Source organism: Dysidea avara, chromosome 9, assembly GCF_963678975.1.
Source record: "Dysidea avara chromosome 9, odDysAvar1.4, whole genome shotgun sequence".
Classification (NCBI taxonomy): domain Eukaryota; kingdom Metazoa; phylum Porifera; class Demospongiae; order Dictyoceratida; family Dysideidae; genus Dysidea; species Dysidea avara.
This window is the reverse complement of record NC_089280.1, coordinates 31,772,712-31,790,490: the sequence shown is the minus strand read 5'-3', so window position 1 is coordinate 31,790,490 and position 17,779 is coordinate 31,772,712. Positions and strand designations below refer to the sequence as shown.

The 17,779-nt window shown below is 40.2% G+C and overlaps 2 protein-coding genes across 2 annotated transcripts in view; both read right to left on the bottom strand.

Moving 5' to 3' along the window:
- Positions 1 to 17,779, bottom strand: part of LOC136267015 (uncharacterized) — a 176,550-nt gene that overhangs the window by 62,394 nt on the left and 96,377 nt on the right. Inside the window, exons 14-17 of the mRNA XM_066062065.1 lie at positions 16,483 to 16,752; positions 16,165 to 16,434; positions 15,856 to 16,116; positions 15,549 to 15,803 (exon numbers count right to left, since the gene is read on the bottom strand). Of these exons, the coding sequence (XP_065918137.1) occupies positions 15,549 to 15,803; positions 15,856 to 16,116; positions 16,165 to 16,434; positions 16,483 to 16,752 (1,056 nt within the window). The remainder of the gene's footprint in view (positions 1 to 15,548; positions 15,804 to 15,855; positions 16,117 to 16,164; positions 16,435 to 16,482; positions 16,753 to 17,779) is intronic.
- Positions 4,142 to 5,564, bottom strand: LOC136266482 (uncharacterized). The gene is made up of 3 exons (XM_066061497.1): positions 4,998 to 5,564; positions 4,903 to 4,932; positions 4,142 to 4,838 (listed from the first exon to the last, which is right to left on the bottom strand). The coding sequence occupies exons 1-3, from the start codon at positions 5,562 to 5,564 to the stop codon at positions 4,215 to 4,217; spliced, it is 1,221 nt and encodes a 406-aa protein (XP_065917569.1). The 3' UTR covers positions 4,142 to 4,214.

Sequence of the window (17,779 nt, the reverse complement as noted above, 5' to 3'; positions counted from 1 at the left end):
TGATGGTAGGTTAATGGTAAAAATTTTAATAACGACAATTCAGGTGAATTTTGTGCCAAGACCAAGCGGCACCAAATTCACCTGAATTGTTGTTATTAAAATTTTTACCATTAATCTACCATCACAGCCATTTCTTGACCGCCACCTTGGATTTCACATCTTTTTTCACCATAGCCTTTCTCAGGGCCACACTCTTTTTTTACAGCTTGGCTGTTTTGGATTAGATTTCACTTCTTTTTGTATTTGTATACCCCAAAGCTGGCCTATGGCCGGCTTTAGGGATTTTTAACCTGTCATTTTTTCTTTACTACAGGAAGAAGAAAAGATGAAGCAGGGTGATTTCTTTGTAGCTGACTTCTCTACAAGGTAATCCTTCTAGCTGATCTCTCTACCGGATGACTTGTTTGTAGCTGAACTCTCTACAGGGTGATTTGTTTGTAGCTGAACTCTCTACAAGGTAACTTCTTCTAGCTGATCTTTCTACAGGGTAATTTGTTTGTAGCTGAATTCTCTACAGGGTGATTTGTTTGCAGCTAAACTGCTGAACTCTCTACAATGTAACTTCTTCTGGCTGAACTCTCTAAGGGTGGCTTGTTTCTAGCTGATCTCTCTACAGGGTGACTTGTTTCTAGCTGAACTCTCTACAGGGTGATTTGTTTGTAGCTGAATTCTCTACAAGGTAACTTCTTCTAGCTGATCTTTCTACAGGGTGATTTGTTTGTAGCAGATCTCTCTACAGGGCAATTTTTTTGCAGCTGAACTCTGCACATGGTAGTTTCTTTGTAGCTGAACTCTCTACAATGTAACTTCTTCTAGCTGAACTCTCTACAGGGTGACTTGTTTCTAGTTGAACTCTCTACAGGGTGATTTGTTTGCAGCTGAACTCTCTACATGGTAGTTTCTTTGTAGCTGAACTCTCTACAATGTAACTTCTTCTAGCTGATCTTTCTACAGGGTGATTTGTTTGTAGCTGAATTCTCTACAGGGAAATTTGTTTGCAGCTGAACTCTGTACATGGTAGTTTCTTTGTAGCTGAACTCTCTACAATGTAACGTCTTCTAGCTGAACTCTCTACAGGGTGACTTGTTTCTAGCTGAACTCTCTACAGGGTGATTTGTTTGTAGCTGAATTCTCTACAGGGAAATTTGTTTGCAGCTGAACTCTCTACATGGTAGTTTCTTTGTAGCTGAACTCTCTACAATGTAACTTCTTCTAGCTGATCTCTCTACAGGGCAATTTGTTTGCAGCTGAACTCTGTACATGGTAGTTTCTTTATAGCTGAACTCTCTACAATGTAACTTCTTCTAGCTGAACTCTCTACAGGGTGACTTGTTTCTAGCTGAACTCTCTACAGGGTGATTTGTTTGTAGCTGAATTCTCTACTGGGCAATTTGTTTGCAGCTGAACTCTCTACATGGTAGTTTCTTTGTAGCTGAACTCTCTACAATGTAACTTCTTCTAGCTTATCTCTCTACAGGGCAATTTGTTTGCAGCTGAACTCTGTACATGGTAGTTTCTTTGTAGCTGAACTCTCTACAATGTAACTTCTTCTAGCTGAACTCTCTACAGGGTGAATTGTTTCTAGCTGAATTCTCTTCAGGGTGATTTGTTTGTAGCTGAATTCTCTACAGGGCAATTTGTTTGCAGCTGAACTCTCTACATGGTAGTTTCTTGGTAGCTGAACTCTCTACAATGTAACTTCTTCTAGCTGATCTCTCTACAGGGCAATTTGTTTGCAGCTGAACTCTGTAAATGGTAGATTCTTTGTAGCTGAACTCTCTACAATGTAACTTCTTCTAGCTGAACTCTCTACATGGTGACTTGTTTCTAGCTGAACTCTCTACAGGGTGATTTGTTTGTAGCTGAACTCTCTACAAGGTAACTTCTTTCTACAGGGTGATTTGTTTGTAGCTGAATTCTCTACAGGGCGATTTGTTTGCAGCTGAACTCTCTACATGGTAGTTTCTTTGTAGCTGAACTCTCTACAATGTAACTTCTTCTAGCTGAACTCTCTACAGGATGACTTATTTCTAGCTGATCTCTGTACAGGGTGACTTGTTCCTAGCTGAACTCTCTACAGGTGATTTGTTTGCAGCTGAACTCTCTACATGGTGGTTTCTTTGTAGCTGAACTCTCTACAATGTAACTTCTTCTAGCTGAACTCTCTACAGGATGACTTGTTTCTAGCTGATCTCTGTACAGGGTGACTTGTTCCTAGCTGAACTCTCTACAGGTGATTTGTTTGCAGCTGAACTCTCTTACATGGTGGTTTCTTTTTAGCTGAACTCTCTACAATGTAACTTCTTCTAGCTGAACTCTCTACAGGTGACTTGTTTCTAGATGATCTCTCTACAGGGTGACTTGTTTCTAGCTGAACTCTCTACAGGGTGATTTGTTTGCAGCTGAACTCTCTACAAGGTAACTTCTTCTTTCTACAGGGTGATTTGTTTGTAGCTGAATTCTCTACAGGGCGATTTGTTTGCAGCTGAACTCTCTACATGGTGGTTTCTTTGTAGCTGAACTCTCTACAATGTAACTTCTTCTAGCTGAACTCTCTACAGGATGACTTGTTTCTAGCTGATCTCTGTACAGGGTGACTTGTTCCTAGCTGAACTCTCTACAGGTGATTTGTTTGCAGCTGAACTCTCTTACATGGTGGTTTCTTTGTAGCTGAACTCTCTACAATGTAACTTCTTCTAGCTGAACTCTCTACAGGATGACTTGTTTCTAGCTGATCTCTGTACAGGGTGACTTGTTCCTAGCTGAACTCTCTACAGGTGATTTGTTTGCAGCTGAACTCTCTTACATGGTGGTTTCTTTGTAGCTGAACTCTCTACAATGTAACTTCTTCTAGCTGAACTCTCTACAGGATGACTTGTTTCTAGCTGATCTCTCTACAGGGTGATCTGTTCGTAGCTGAAGTCTGTACAGAGTGGTTTGTTTGCAACTGAACTCTCTTACATGGTGGTTTCTTTGTAGCCAAACACTCTACAAAGTGACTTCTTCTAGCTGATCTATCTACAGGATGACTTGTTTCTAACTGAACTCTTTACAGTGTGATCTGTTCATAGCGTGAACTTTCTACTGGGTGATTTGTTTGCAGCTTTGGATGATTGTTTCTTTGTAACTGAACTCTCTACAAGGTAACTTCTTCTAGCTGATCTCACTACAGGGCAATTTGTTTGTAGCTGAATTCTCTACAGAGTGATTTATTTGAGCTGAACTCTCTACATGATGGCTTCTTTGTAGATGAACTCTCTATTAGGTACCTTCTTCTAGCTGATCTGACTACAGGGTGACTTGTTTGTAGCTGAATTCCCTACAGAATAGCTTGCAATGTAATATAACTGAGTAAATTATACATGCAACTGAATGCTTTATTAAGGTGACTGTTCTATTAGAGTATCTCGATCTCGCATTTGCTGCACGTAGTTGCCTTTCGAATCATAACTCAGTGATTTGTAATCTGATTCTTCTGTACTACTGCAAGAACTTTTTATGATGATTATTCCAGCTACATACAGATTTTCAGCTCGTTGCTCTAAGCGGTTTGTCTGGTAGACACGAAAACTAATAATTTTTTTATTCATAAAAATCGATCGCGTAATTTTGACACAGGTTGGGTTTTGTGTCATATCTCCATGGTCTTTATCTCTATTCCTTTCAAGCCACAAAAAGGCACTCCTACAATGGTTGCTCCATCTACATATCAATTTCAACTGATTTCTCCAAGGGGTTTACCCTGTAGGCGTGACAGACCTTCGACCTTATTTTACGCAAATAATCGGTCATAACTCCGTGAATGTTCATCGGATTCCTACCAAAGTTGGTACGGAGATCCGCCGTAATGAGCCCTTTAAGTGTGCCAAATTTCAGCCCAATCCGAGCACGAATTCGTGTTTTATGGCGAATTTTGAGAATTGTGCGAAATGAAGAAGATGAAGAAAAAAACGAAGAAATTAAAACGAAATTTTGTTCGCTCGTATCTCGGAAATGGCTGGAGCGATTTTCTTCAAATGTAGTATGTAGACTCCCCTAACTGGGCGGCACGTCTCTAGCAAATTTGGTTCCAATCGGATAAGGGATCACAGAGCTACATAGGTGTGAAAATTGCGTTTTCTTTCTTCCTGTTAATATTTTTTTCCCGGGCTTGATGGACTGCCCTTTCCTACCACCCCCAGCACAGATTGCAAGTGCTGGACAACTGAACAAAATTAAGCAGACAAATGGGATTCCACAGTCACTAAGTCCACTGACTGTGGAGTCCTGGTGTAAACACCAATGGAAGACCGTGCCCCACGAATACACTGAATTGATGAGCGCAACAACGAAAAGCTCAGGCAACAACGCAGCCAACCCAGAACCACAGAATAATCATCTCCCCACTTTGTGGCCAGAAGAGAAGCAAGTCGCTTATAAAAAACAGTAGCCTCATGGGCTAAACCGCCAGTGGCAGCCAAAACAATTGGAGTGAAAGTGGCATGCTCCACTTCTCGAACCCGCTGACCATAAGCACGATGCTTAATCTTTTCATGCTTCCTAAAGGTGGACGACAGAGAGGAGGAACTATTAGAAGGAGCAAAAGGGTTAAAAACACGGACATCAATGAAACATCTCTCCGAACGACCACCCCAGAAACCGTTTACAGCAACATCCAAGCGAGCCGAATCCTGAGTATTAGAGGTGGCAAGAGGGAACTCATCAGAATGCTGAACCGGCTGTAACTCAGGCTCAACACACACCTGGGAGCAAACCTCAGTAAGAAGGGTAGCAGTAAGGTCCCTAATCTCGTTATGACACAAGGAAGGTAAACCCCCTTTGGGACAGGACAAAGCATGCTTAACAGAAAAGGAGGTTCCGCAAGCACAAAGGGAAGGAGGACGAAGTGGTTACCAACCATACCTCAAAGCTAAAGCATCCTGGAAAGCAGATCTATGGAGAGTGAAACCATGCTCACTCAAAGGTAAGGTGGTGAGCCAGCTTGAAGCACCTCTAACAGTAGCCAAGTCCATCGCATGCCTCAAGGAAGGCCCAAGCTGTTGGTATAGCTCAGCAAATTGTGTAGAACAGTGTTCAGATTTGGCTTTCCTTAAAAGGGCCTTTCTGGCCTGCTGAGAGGCAACAGCCTCAACAAAACTCAAATCATGATTCAATATACATTGGCTAAGAGGTTCCGTGACATCATGAGATGCAGCCAACTCACTAACACATCTTCTTGTGGGGACAAAAATACCCAGGCCTCCCCACCAAGCAGGAAGGGCAAACAGGAGTCGTGAACTATCACTGGGCGGTGAACAGCCAGTTAAAGTAGGAATAAATACTTGGCGAATCATATCTTCAAGAGGCTGAAAAGAATCCCACACACAAGGAACTGTTCGAAAAACAAACAGCCAATGACTGGATAGACCATGGGTGAAGGCACAGTATGCAGCATGGGGCTGACTCTCCGCAAATCTTGATAACCTCTTAACCTCTGCAGACCAGCCCTTAACCTTCTCAACAACAAAACTATTCACATAACTATCAGACCCAATAGCAGCCCCCAAATAAGGGCGGCCCTCCATAGATATTCTAATTCCAGAACCACTGAAGACTGAAGCAGCATCCTGCTGCAAATGTCCCTTGATGATAAGCCAAGTTTTGGTCGTGTTAACAAAGTACCCAAACGAAGGGCCAATTTCACACAGACAGTCCCACCACTTACGCAAAACAGTCAACTTCCCACAAGCACAAGTGTCATCAGCATACCAAACTGCTCCACTCCCGAAGGGAGACACCTCAGAAGTGGAATTGTGGCCAAAGCATAAAAGGGCATGGCCAACGGATCCCCTTGGGTAGTTCCCTCTTCCGACAGTATTACATCACCTGAAATGAATAAACTAGCTGGACACCGGTAAATATTAATCAAGATTGGACCAAAGGGTGGGCAGAGCTGTCTAATGTTATGTAAAGCAACTATCCTGTTCAATGAGTTAAAAGCATTACTTGCATCCACAAGTAAAACAGCATCACAATCCTCATTACCAAAAAGCTCACGTACTGAATGAATAGCAGCCTCTACAGATAATTAAGTTATGATGGGAGTGAACTGAAATTGTTACTATTTCTAGATTGTCTGGAGAAGCAAGTTCAGTGGTTTTAAAGGTAGATTTCACTGCTAGCATGACACCCCCACCTTTGGAACAACGGTCTTTCCTGTATATGGTATAGCCAGTGGGGAGAATCTCATTGTTGTAAATGTAATCATGAAGCCAAGTTTCAGATATTACAATAAGACTAAAGTCTTGCGTATATATAAAAGATTGAAAATTTCTCAGTTTGTTAACAATACTACGTGAGTTTCACAAACAAGCAGTTAATTTCAAATGCTTGCTAATTTGATTTACAGGCAACAAAGGAGTAGCACCTCTGAGGGTGCTACCCAGACTGGTCATTTGACACAGAAGCAGCTGAGCTAGCAACAGAAGAAGTGCCAAGAGATGAGTGAGTAGTATCCATATCTTGAGCTCGGACTGATACTATTTGACCTTTACGTATCACTATGTTCCGCTCACCAGCATCTCTACGACTATGTAGTTCAGCTCTTAGATTCTTCTGTTGTTGTCTTTCTTGAGGAGAAAGATCAGGGGTGATGAAAACCGTACGTAGTTGATCACTTTTGCATTGGCGAAGGTTTTTGGCTTTAGAAAGTAGTTGTCTCTTAACCTGAGAGTTGCACACCTCTACCTTAAGTAGGCGTGATCTTGACTCGACTGGACGACCCAGACGGATGGCATTGACTACTTCCAGGTGCTCAATTCCTAATTCTTTGGCGAGAGTGTAGATAGATTTGAGATCATCTTCTCTTCTTGTGGATGCTTCAGAGTGAGTGGATTCTGGGACTTTATGAAAGATGAGATTAAGCTTGCTTTGCCTGTATTCGTCAACTGCCCTGAGAGCCAACACATCTGGAGCTGTGACATTACTAGTAACATCGATGGCCTGTGGAGAGTCAACAACACTACAGGATTTCGTTATCTTACTTAAACTGTTTGTCAAACTGGTTAATTGAGACTCCAAGGCTTTCAGACGGGACTCTATCTCACATTGTTGGCCTTGTGGGTTCACTTGCGGGGATGTGGCATCCTTAGGACGCCGCAAAATTGTGGGCTCACATTTTGCACAAAACCAGTGCAGTGATTTAAATTCATGTAAAACAGCAAACATTTTATCACAAACGTTTTGGCATGCACAGCAATACCACTGCTCACAACATTCACATTCCAACAATTGTTCAACAGACTTACTGCATTGTGAGCAAGTGCAATTATCCTCCGCATCATCGTCTGCCCTTGTAACAGTTAGTTGCTTGACAGTGGCTTCACTGGCGTCATAGGGGTTAGGCTGCTTCTTCTTGCGCCTAGTTTTAGGCATTTTTCTTTGTAGTGCACACCAGACCGCCGCGAAAGTGTAGAAACACAGACACTGCTGTAGCTAACACTTGAGTTGTCACTTGCCTGGAGTGATACTTTCCACGGGTATCACAAAAGCGGTAATAGAGAATGAAGCGGAAAGGGTAAATCAACAAGAGAATAGTGAAGCTCCAATCACGGCGCGCGTTATTATAATAATTATATCGTTGTGGAGGTACAACGCGAAAATGATACTCCGCCAGTATTCACTTACTGCTGAGGACGAATTACCTGACTTTGACATTGGTTAAGTTAAGTATATAGCTAGTAATAAGTATATAGTTAGGTAATAAGTAGTAGTATGGTGTAGTTTTCAGTATGTACGTGTGTTTAATAAAAAAACTATCAGTTTTCACGCCTACCAAGCAAACCGCTAAGAGCAATGAGCTGAAAATCGGTGTGTAGCTGGAATAATCATCATAGAAAGACCTTGCAGTAGTACAGAAGAATCGGATTACAAACCACTGAGTTATGATTCGAAACCCAACTACGTGTAGCAAATGCGAGATCGAGATACTCTAATAGAACAGTCACTCTAATAGAGCATTCGGCTACGTTTATAACTTACTCCATTAAAGAATTATATTACATTGCAAGTTATTCTGTATGAAGTTCAGCTACTAACAGTTAATCTTATAGACAATTCAGCTAGAAACAGGTCACCCAGTAGAGAGATCAGCTAGAAGAAGTCACCTTGTAGAGAGTTCAGCTACAAATGTAGAGAGTTCAGCTGCAGACAAATCACCCTGTAGAGAGTTCAGCTACGAAAAGATCACTCTGTAGAGAGTTCAGCTAGATGAAGTCACCTTGTAGAGAGTTCAGCTACAAAGAAACCACCATGTAGAGAGTTCAGCTGCAAAAAAATCATTCTGTAGAGAGTTCAGCTACAAACAAATCACCCTGTAGAGAGTTCAGCTACGAACAACTCACCCTGTAGAGAGTTCAGTAAGAAATAAATTACCCTGTATAGAGATCAGCTAGAAGAAGTTACCTTGTACAGAGTTCAGCTACAAAGAAACCATTATGTAGAGAGTTCAGCTGCAAATAAATCACCCTTTAGAGAGTTCAGATAGAAACAAGTCATCCTGTAGAGTGTTCAGCTAGAAACAAGTCATCCTGTAGAGAAATCAGCTAGAAGGATCATCTTGTAGAGAGTTCAGCTACAAAGAATCACCCTGCAAATAGTTCAGCTACAAACAAGTCATCCTGTAGAGAGATCAGCTAGAAGAAGTTACCTTGTAGAGAATTCAACTACAAAGAAACCATCATGCAGAGAGTTCAGCTGTAAACAAATCACCCTGTAGAGAGGTCAGCTACGAACAGATCACCTTGTAGAGAGATCAGATATAAACAATTCACGCTGTAGAGAGATCAGCTAGAAGAAGATACTGAACCTTGTAGAAAGTTCAGCTACAAACAGATTACTCTGTAGAGAGTTTGGCTATGAATAGATCACCCTATAGAGAGTTCAGCTACAAGCAATTCACCCTGTAGAGAGTTCAGCTAAAAAGAAATCATCATGTAGAGAGTTCAGCTGCAAACAAATCACCCTGTAGAGTATTCAGCTACAAACAAACCGCCTTGTAGATAGACCAGCCAGAAACAAGTCACCCTGTAGACAGATCAGCTAGAAGAAGTTACCTTGTAGAGAGTTCAGCTGCAAACAAATCACCCTGTAAAGAGTTCAACTACAAACAGATAACCCTGTAGAGAGTTCAGGTAGAGTCAGGTCACCCTGTAGAGAGAATCCTGTAAAGAGTTCATCTACATACAAGCAAATCACCTGTAGAGAGTTCAACTACATTTCAAGTCACCCAGTAGAGAAATCAGCTGCAAATTATCCTGTGGGAATTAATTGACATGTAATAAATATTATGAACTCTTGATATATGCATTATACATATAATTTGTACATTTACTGATAAAATCAGAATGAGTTAAAGTGTTTAGAAATCTGCTTCATCTTTTTCTTTTTCCTGTGGTAAAGAAAAAAAATGTATGTTAAAAAGCCCCAAAGCTGGCCACAGGCCGGCTTTGGGGTATACAAATACAAAAAGAAGTGAAATCTAATAAAAAACAGCCAAGCTGTAAAAAAAGGAGTGCGGCCCTTAAAAAGGCTATGGTGAAAAAAGATGTGAAATCCAAGGTGGCGGCCAAGAAATGGCTGTGATGGTAGGTTAATGGTAAAAATTTTAATAACGAAAATTCAGGTGAATTTGGTGCTGCTTGGTCTTGGCACAAAATTCACCTGAATTGTCGTTATTAAAATTTTTACCATTAACCTACCATCACAGCCATTTCTTGGCCGCCACCTTGGATTTCACATCTTTTTTCACCATAGCCTTTTCAAGGGCCGCACTCCTTTTTTTACAGCTTGGCTGTTTTTGATTAGATGTTTATTACATGCCAATTATTCACTATAGGATAATTTGTTTGCAGCTGACTTTTCTACTGGGTAACTTGAAATGTAACAGAACTTTCTACATGGTGATTTGCTTGTGGCTGAACTCTCTACGTAGTGATTTGCTTGTAGCTGAACTCTCTACATGGTGATTTGTTTTTAGCTGAACTCTTTACAGGATTCTAGCCGAACTATTTACAGGGTTAACTGTTTGTAGTTGAACTCTCTACAGGGTGATGTGTTCAGATGACGTCACTACAGGGTGCATAGGTGATTTGTTTGTAACTGAACTCTCTTAATTCTCTGCAGGGTGATTTTGTTTGTAGTTCAACTCTCTACAAAGTGATTTGTTTCTAGCTGATCTCTAGGGACCCGCCGATTATGCTGGCATAATAATGAGCATAATAGGTGCCTGAAAGCATTGAGCATAATACTAGCATAATAGGCAGAACACTTGTGCATTACCATAAATTCTTGCTTATCAAAATATATATCACAGAAAAAGATCGATATACTCTAATAGAACAGTCAGAAAATAATAGACAGCTGACTGTTCTATTAGAGTATATCGATCTTTTCCGTGACTTGGATTTTGACAAGCAGGGATTTAGAGTCTATGCTTCAGCAACTTACTGTTTTCCCATAAAAGAAAAACATGAGAACTGAGGTATAAATATTGAGCATAATTTGAGCATAATAGGTAAATATTGAGCATTGATTTAAGCATAATAGGCAAAATTTTGAGCAGTGCAGCATAGCATAATAGGTAAAATAATGAGCATAATCGGCGGGTCCCTACTGATCTCTCTATAGGGTGACTTGTTTTTTAGCTGATCTCTCTACAGGGCGACTTGTTTCTAGCTGATCTCTCTACAGGGTAACTTGTTTGTAGCTGAACTCTCTACAGGGTGATTTGTTTGTATAGCTGCAAATAAATTTGTCTAGTTTCTAGCTGATCACTCTATAAGGTGACATGTTTCTAGTCGATCTCCCTATGGGGTAACTTGTTTATACAGTAGCTGAACTCTCTACAGAATGGTTTCTTTGTAGCTGAACTCTCTACAGGGTGATTTGTTTCTAGTTAATCTCTATACAGGGTTACTTTGTCTGATTGATCTCTCTAAATGGTGATTTGTTTTTGTAGCTGAACTCTCCACAGGTCACTGGTTTCTAGCTGATCTCTCTACAGGATGATTTGTTTGTAGCTCAATTCTCTACAGGGTGACTTGTTTCTAGCTTATCTTTATAGGGTGACTTGAACTCTCTAAAGGGTGGGTTCTTTGTAACTGAACTCTCTCCTGGGTGGTTTCTTTGTAACTGAACTATCTACAAGATTATTTCTTCTAGCTGGTCTCTCTCCAGTGTGACTTGTTTCTAGCTGATCGCTCTACTGGGTGGCTTGTTTCTAGCTGAGCTCTCAACAGGGTGGGTTCTTTGTAGCTGAACTCTCTACAAGGTGACTTCTTCTAGCTGATCTCTCTACAGGGTGATCTGATCTCTCTACAGGGTGACTTGTTTCTAGCTGAACTCTCCACATGGTTATTTGCTTGTAACTGAACTATCTACAAGGTGACTTGTTTCTAGCTGATCTCTCTACTGAGTGACTTGTTTCTAGCTGAACTCTCTACAGGGTGATTTGTTTGTAACTAGACTCACTACAGGATGATTTGTTTGTAGCTGAACTATCAGCAGGGTGACTTATTTCTAGGTGATCTCTCCTGTAAGTATAGGGTAACTTGTTTGTGGCTGAACTCTCTACAGGGTGGTTATTTATAGTTGAACTCTCTACAAAGCAACTTCTTCTAGCTGATCCCTCTACAGGGTATTCTGTTTGTAGCTGAGCTCTCTACAGGCTGATTTGTTTTCTAGCTGATCTCTCTATTGGGAAACGTGTTTGTAGCTAAACTCTCTACAGGATGGTTTCATTGTAGTTGAACTTTCTACAGGGTGGTTTGTTACAGGGTGATTTTTTTTTGTAGTTGGACTCTCTACAGGGTGACTTGTTTGTAGCTGACTCTCTGCAGGGTGATTTGGTTGTAGCTGGGATTTCTACAGGATGACTTCTTTGTAGTCTACTGGGTTACTTGTTTTGTAGCTGATCTCTATAGGGTAGGTTGTTTATAGCTGAACTCTCTACAGGGCGATCCGTTCAAAGCTGAACTCTCTACAGGGTACTTTGTATGTAGCTGAACTCTCTACAGAGAGATTTCTTCTAGCTGATCTCTCCACAGGGTGACATGTTTCTAACTGATCTCTTTACAGGGTGATTTGATTGTAGCTCAATTCTCTACAGGGTGACTTGTTTCTAGCTTATCTTTATAGGGTGACTTGCTTCTGGTTGAGCTCTCTACAGTGTGGGTCCTTTGTAATTGAACTCTCTACAAGGTGGCTCTTCTAGCTGATCTCTCTACAGGGTAATTTGTTTGTAACTGAATTTTCTACAGGATGATTTGTTTGTAGCTGAAATTTCTACAGGTCGATTTGTTTGTAGCTGAACTCTCTGCAGGGTGACTTGTTTCTAGTTGATCTCTCTAGTATAGGGTAGCTTGTTTGTGGCTGAACTCTCTACAGGGTGGTTATTTATAGTTGAATTCTCTACAAAGCAACTTCTTCTAGCTGATCCCTCTACAGGGCATTCTGTTTGTAGCTGAGCTCTCTACAGTGTGACTTGTTTTCTAGCTGATCTCTCCATAGGGAAACTTGTTTGTAGCTGAACTCTCTACAGGATGGTTTCAATGTAGCTGAACTCTCTACAGGGTGGTTTGTTACAGGTGATTTTTTTTGTAGCTGGACTCTCTACAGGGTGACTTGTCTGTAGCTGACTTTCTGCAGGGTGATTTGGTTGTAGCTGAGATTTCTACAGGGTGACTTGTTTGTAGTCTACTGGGTTACTTGTTTTATAGCTGATCTCTATAGGGTAGCTTGTTTATAACTGAACTCTCTACAGGGCGATCTGTTCAAAGCTGAACTCTCTACAGGGTAATTTGTTTGTAACTGAACTCTCTACAGAGAGATTTCTTCTAGCTGATCTCTCCACAGGGTGACTTATTTCTAACTGATCTCTTTACAGAGTGATTTATATGCAGCTGAACTCTCTACATGGTTACATGGTTCTAGCTGATCTTTCTACAGGGTGACTTTTTTCTAGCTGATGTCTCTACGGTGTGACTTTTTGTAGCTGATTTCTATAGGGTGGTAGCTGAATTCTACAGGGTAAAATGTTTCTAGCTGAACTCTCTAGCTACACGGTGACTGGTTTCTAGCTGATCTCTCTACAGGATAAATTATTTCTAGCTGATCTCTCTATAGGGTGACTTGTTTCTAGCTGAACTACTAGGGTGATTTGTTTGTAGCTAAACTCTCTACATGGTGAATTGGTTCTAGCTGACCTCTCTGCATGTAGGGTAAATCATTTCTCTACAGGGTGACTTGTGTCTAGCTGATCTAACTACAGGGTGATTTGTTTGTAGATGAATTTTCTGCAGGGGGGGAGGGGGTAATTTGTTTGTAGTTGAACTCCCAACAGGGTGATTTGTTTGTGGCTGAACTTCTTAGGGTGATTTGTTTGTAGCTGAACTCTCTACAGGATGGCTGATCTTTCTACAGGGTGAATTGTTTCTATCTGATATCACTAGGGTGATTTGTTTATAGCTGAACTCCTTACAGGGTGAATTGTTTGTACACGTTGAATTTTTCTAGCTGAACTCTCTACAGGGTAATTTGCTTTTAGCTGATCTCTCTATAGGGTGACTTGTTTCTAGCTGATCTAACACTGAGATTTGTTTGTAGCTGAACTCTCTACATGGTGACTTGGTTCTAGCTGATCTCTCTGCATGCAGGATAAATCATTTCTAGCTGATTTCTCTACAGGGTGACTAGTGTCTTGCTGATCTATCTACAGGATGATTTGTTTGTACCTAAATTTTCTACAGGGTAATTATTTTGTTTGTAGCAGAACTCTCTACAGGGCTTGTTTGTAGTTGATCTTTGTACTGGGTGAGTTGTTTCTATAATATGATATCAATAGAGTGATTTGTTTGCAGTTGAACTCTTTACAAGGTGACTTGTTTGTAGATGATCTCTCTGCAGTGTGAGTTTTTTCTAGCTGAGCTCTCTACTGGGTGACTTAATTGCTTGTAGCTGAACTCTGTACAAGGTGATTTGTTTGTGGCTGAACTTTCTACAGGGTGAATTGGTTTCAAGATGATCCCCCTGCAGGGTGACTTGTAATGGTCTGAATCTTTAGAGTGATTTATTCGTAGTTGTATGGTGACTGTTCAATAAGGTAGCTGAATGCTCTATTAGGGGGACTGTTCTGTTAGAGTATCTCTACTTCGTTTTTGCTACATGTAGTTCGCTTTCTAATCATAACTAAGTGGTTTGTAGTTCGATTCTTGTGTACTACTGCAAGGTCTTTCTATCATGATCATTCCAGCTATATACCAATTTTCAGCTCATTGCTCATTGTTCTAAGCGGTTTGCCTGAACTCATTCCTCCAAGGGGTTTATCCTGTGGGCGTAGCAGAAGTTCGACCTTGTTTTACACATATAATGCTACACACTATTCTAATGATTACCATCCATTCATCTCTTCATTTAATCTACTAGTACCTACCAGTTCCCACTTTTCCCCCTTTACCCTGTAGTCATCCTTCCCCACTATGCCCAGTGTCTCCCTTTCAACTTGACTGTATAATTATTGTTTTAGCTTATATGTGTATGTTGTAAATTTCATTTCTTAGAGAGTTTCTACGCATATAATTGGTCATAACTTCGTGAATCTTTATCAGATTCCTACCAACCTTGGTACTGAAATCTGCTTTAATGAGCCCTTTAAGTGTGGAAAATTTTAGCCTGATTGGAGCATACGTTGGTGTTTTATGGTGGATTTTGCGATGTGTGCAAAATGAAGAAAAAAACAAAGAAATAAATTTTAAAACGAACTTTTGGCCGAGTGTATCTTGGAAATGTCTACAGCAGTTTTCTGTAAATTTGGTATGTAGACTTGCCTACCTGGCTGGCACGTCTGTTACACATTTTGTTCCAATCGGATAAGGAATCACAGAGCTACATAGGTGTGAAAATCCAGTTTTTTTTTCTTCCTGTCAATACACTCACGGTGTGGTGCGCCGGCTTCTTGGGCCGCATGACACACTACCTTGTGTCTTGGTATTACTGCATACCATATAAGTTTTAAGACTGATTGGTGAATCTTTAGCGGATAAAATGGTAATGATCATATAAATTTTATACATTTTTCTGGTTTCTTATACACAATACAAAATAATTACCCTGTACCTCTAGAAGTTCAGCATATATGCATCCAAAATAAAGGACAAAATAGAAGGTTGGCAGAGTAAATAATAGAAAACAACTAAACTACTACATGCTAAATAGATATAGAATTAATAACAGTATCTAAAGATATGCAGTTTTACACTATACTCATTGAAAATGATATATAATGGTTTCTAACCAAAATGCAATTGCATGTCCTGTCTTTTGTATCACCAATACATCAAATTGGATACTGAAATTAATAACCCAAAACTAAGGTCAAAACAACATCAGAATCATTGAAGTAAAATTAACATCAAAACATAGTATGCAGATAAGAAGTATTGCAAGGATACACCCACCAGAATTCAAAAAGGAATGATAAGAAACTGTCCTAGTTAGTAAACTACTCTTCTCACCATCCACTCTCACTCTAGCTATAGTGGACTTCACACTGATTTCCTCCGTGTTAGCCATACAATAATACATTCCCTCATCAGGTGGAGTAGCTCTAGTAATAGTGAGTGTGTTACTGTTCCGTCCTCTTGATCTGGAGGGAAGACTACCACCATCACGATGCCATGTGTATGTCACATCATCAACAGATGCTGAACAAGTTAATGTGACATCTTGTAATGCTATAACAGTAGTATTTGATGGGTGAGTGGTGATTTCTATATGGAAAATACACATACTAACCATATTGAAAGGAAATTACTCACTTACTCAACACAGTAACAGAAGCAATATTTGATGTTGCCCCACCAGCTTCATTGGACACTACACACCTGTACTGTTGTGACTCTTGTAAGTTACTCACAACAAGTCTCCTGTTATTACTATTACTAATATCACTCCACTGTCTTCTGTTTCTAGTCTCCCACTGATATGTAAGTGATCCTCTACCAGTTCCCTCACAATTCAGAGTGACAGTCATACTAACAGTTGTCAACAGACTGGTGGGGTGAGTTGTGAGTGTGGGAGGACCTGTAGACACTTGTGTCAGCACGTCTTACCTGTTAGGACAATGCTCACCATACACATTGACAGTAGCACTCCTTGACCTCACTGATCCAGCCTCATTTCGTACCACACACCTATATGTGTACCGTCCAACTCTCATGTTTTTATTAGTAGTGTATGATGTTGTGTTATCATTACTAACAGTAGTCCAACTACTACCAGAACTTCTTCTCTCCCAGGAATATACTAGTGTTCCTAGACCACTAGCTCTACACACGAGAGTGATGCTTATTCCCATTGGTACATCACCACCTGTTGGGTGATCTGTGATCTCTGGAAGACCTGTGGACACTTATGCCATCATGTCTTACCTGTTAGGACAACACTCACCATACACACTCACAGTAGCACTATTAGACACAACTGGTCCAGCCTCATTTCTTACTACACACCTATATGTGTACTGTCCAACTGCCATGTTACTATTAGTAGTGTATGAACAACTGTTCGCATTGTTTATAGCAGTCCAACTACTACCAGATCTTCTCTCCCAGGAATACATCAGTGTACCACTCTCAGTAGTAGCACTACATGTTAAAGTGGTAGTGCTGCTTACTGGTATTGTGACATCTTTTGGGTGTGTAGTGATTAACGGTTGACCTAATGGTGAAATAAGCAGTTGAAGTTTTACTAAAACATAATTGATTTGGCTGTATGCAGCTAAAACTGTCATGAGCATACACAATAAAATAATTAAAGTTAATCTTATAAAACTTAGTTAAGTGCCCAAAGTACCAAAATGTACATTTATATGGCACTTTTTTCAATCGTAAGTGTTAAATGTTCATCATAGTGCATCATAGTGCAATGTGTCTAGTGCTGAGGAAAAATTCCCATTAGTTTATCCACTTTAGATGCAATCTAATCCAAAACAGCCAAGCTGTAAAAAGGGTGCAGCCCCCAAAATATCATGATAAAAAAGATGCAGAATCCAAGTTGGTGGCCAAGAAATGGCTGTGATGGTAGGCAAATGGCAAAAATTTTAATAATGACAACTCGAGGTGAATTTGTACTGCCTTGTCCTAGGACTCAAATTTACCTAAATTTTCATTACTAAAATTTTTGCCCTTTACCTATGCCAACTTGGATTTCCATCTTTTTCATCCTGACGTTTTGTGGGCTGCATCCTTTCTTTATCATTTGGCTGTGGACTAGATATCACTGCTTTGTACATTTGTATATACTCCAGCTTTGGGGCTTTTTTATCTATCATTTTCCTTTACCACAGGAAGGAGTAAGGAGATCTACAGTAGTTGTGTATTTATACAAGTTTTAATTTTTTCTCCACAGGCAGACAGTATGTAACTATGCATAATAATTCCAGCTTGTTTTAGACAGTTATTCTTAATTACAAATTATTGTGTAACTAATTATAACTTAGTTACAAAAGTAGCTGAACTCTCTACAGGTGAGTTGTTTGTAGCTGAACTCTCTACTGGGCGACTTGTTTGTAGATTCTTTACTGGGTGACTTATTTATAGTTGAACTACCTACAGAGTAATTTGTTTGTAGCTGAACTCTCCACAGAGTAATTCATTTGTAGATAAATTCTCCATAGGATGATTTGTTTGTGGCTAAACTCTCTACTGGGTGACCTATTTGTAGCTGAACTCTACAAGTAGTCCCC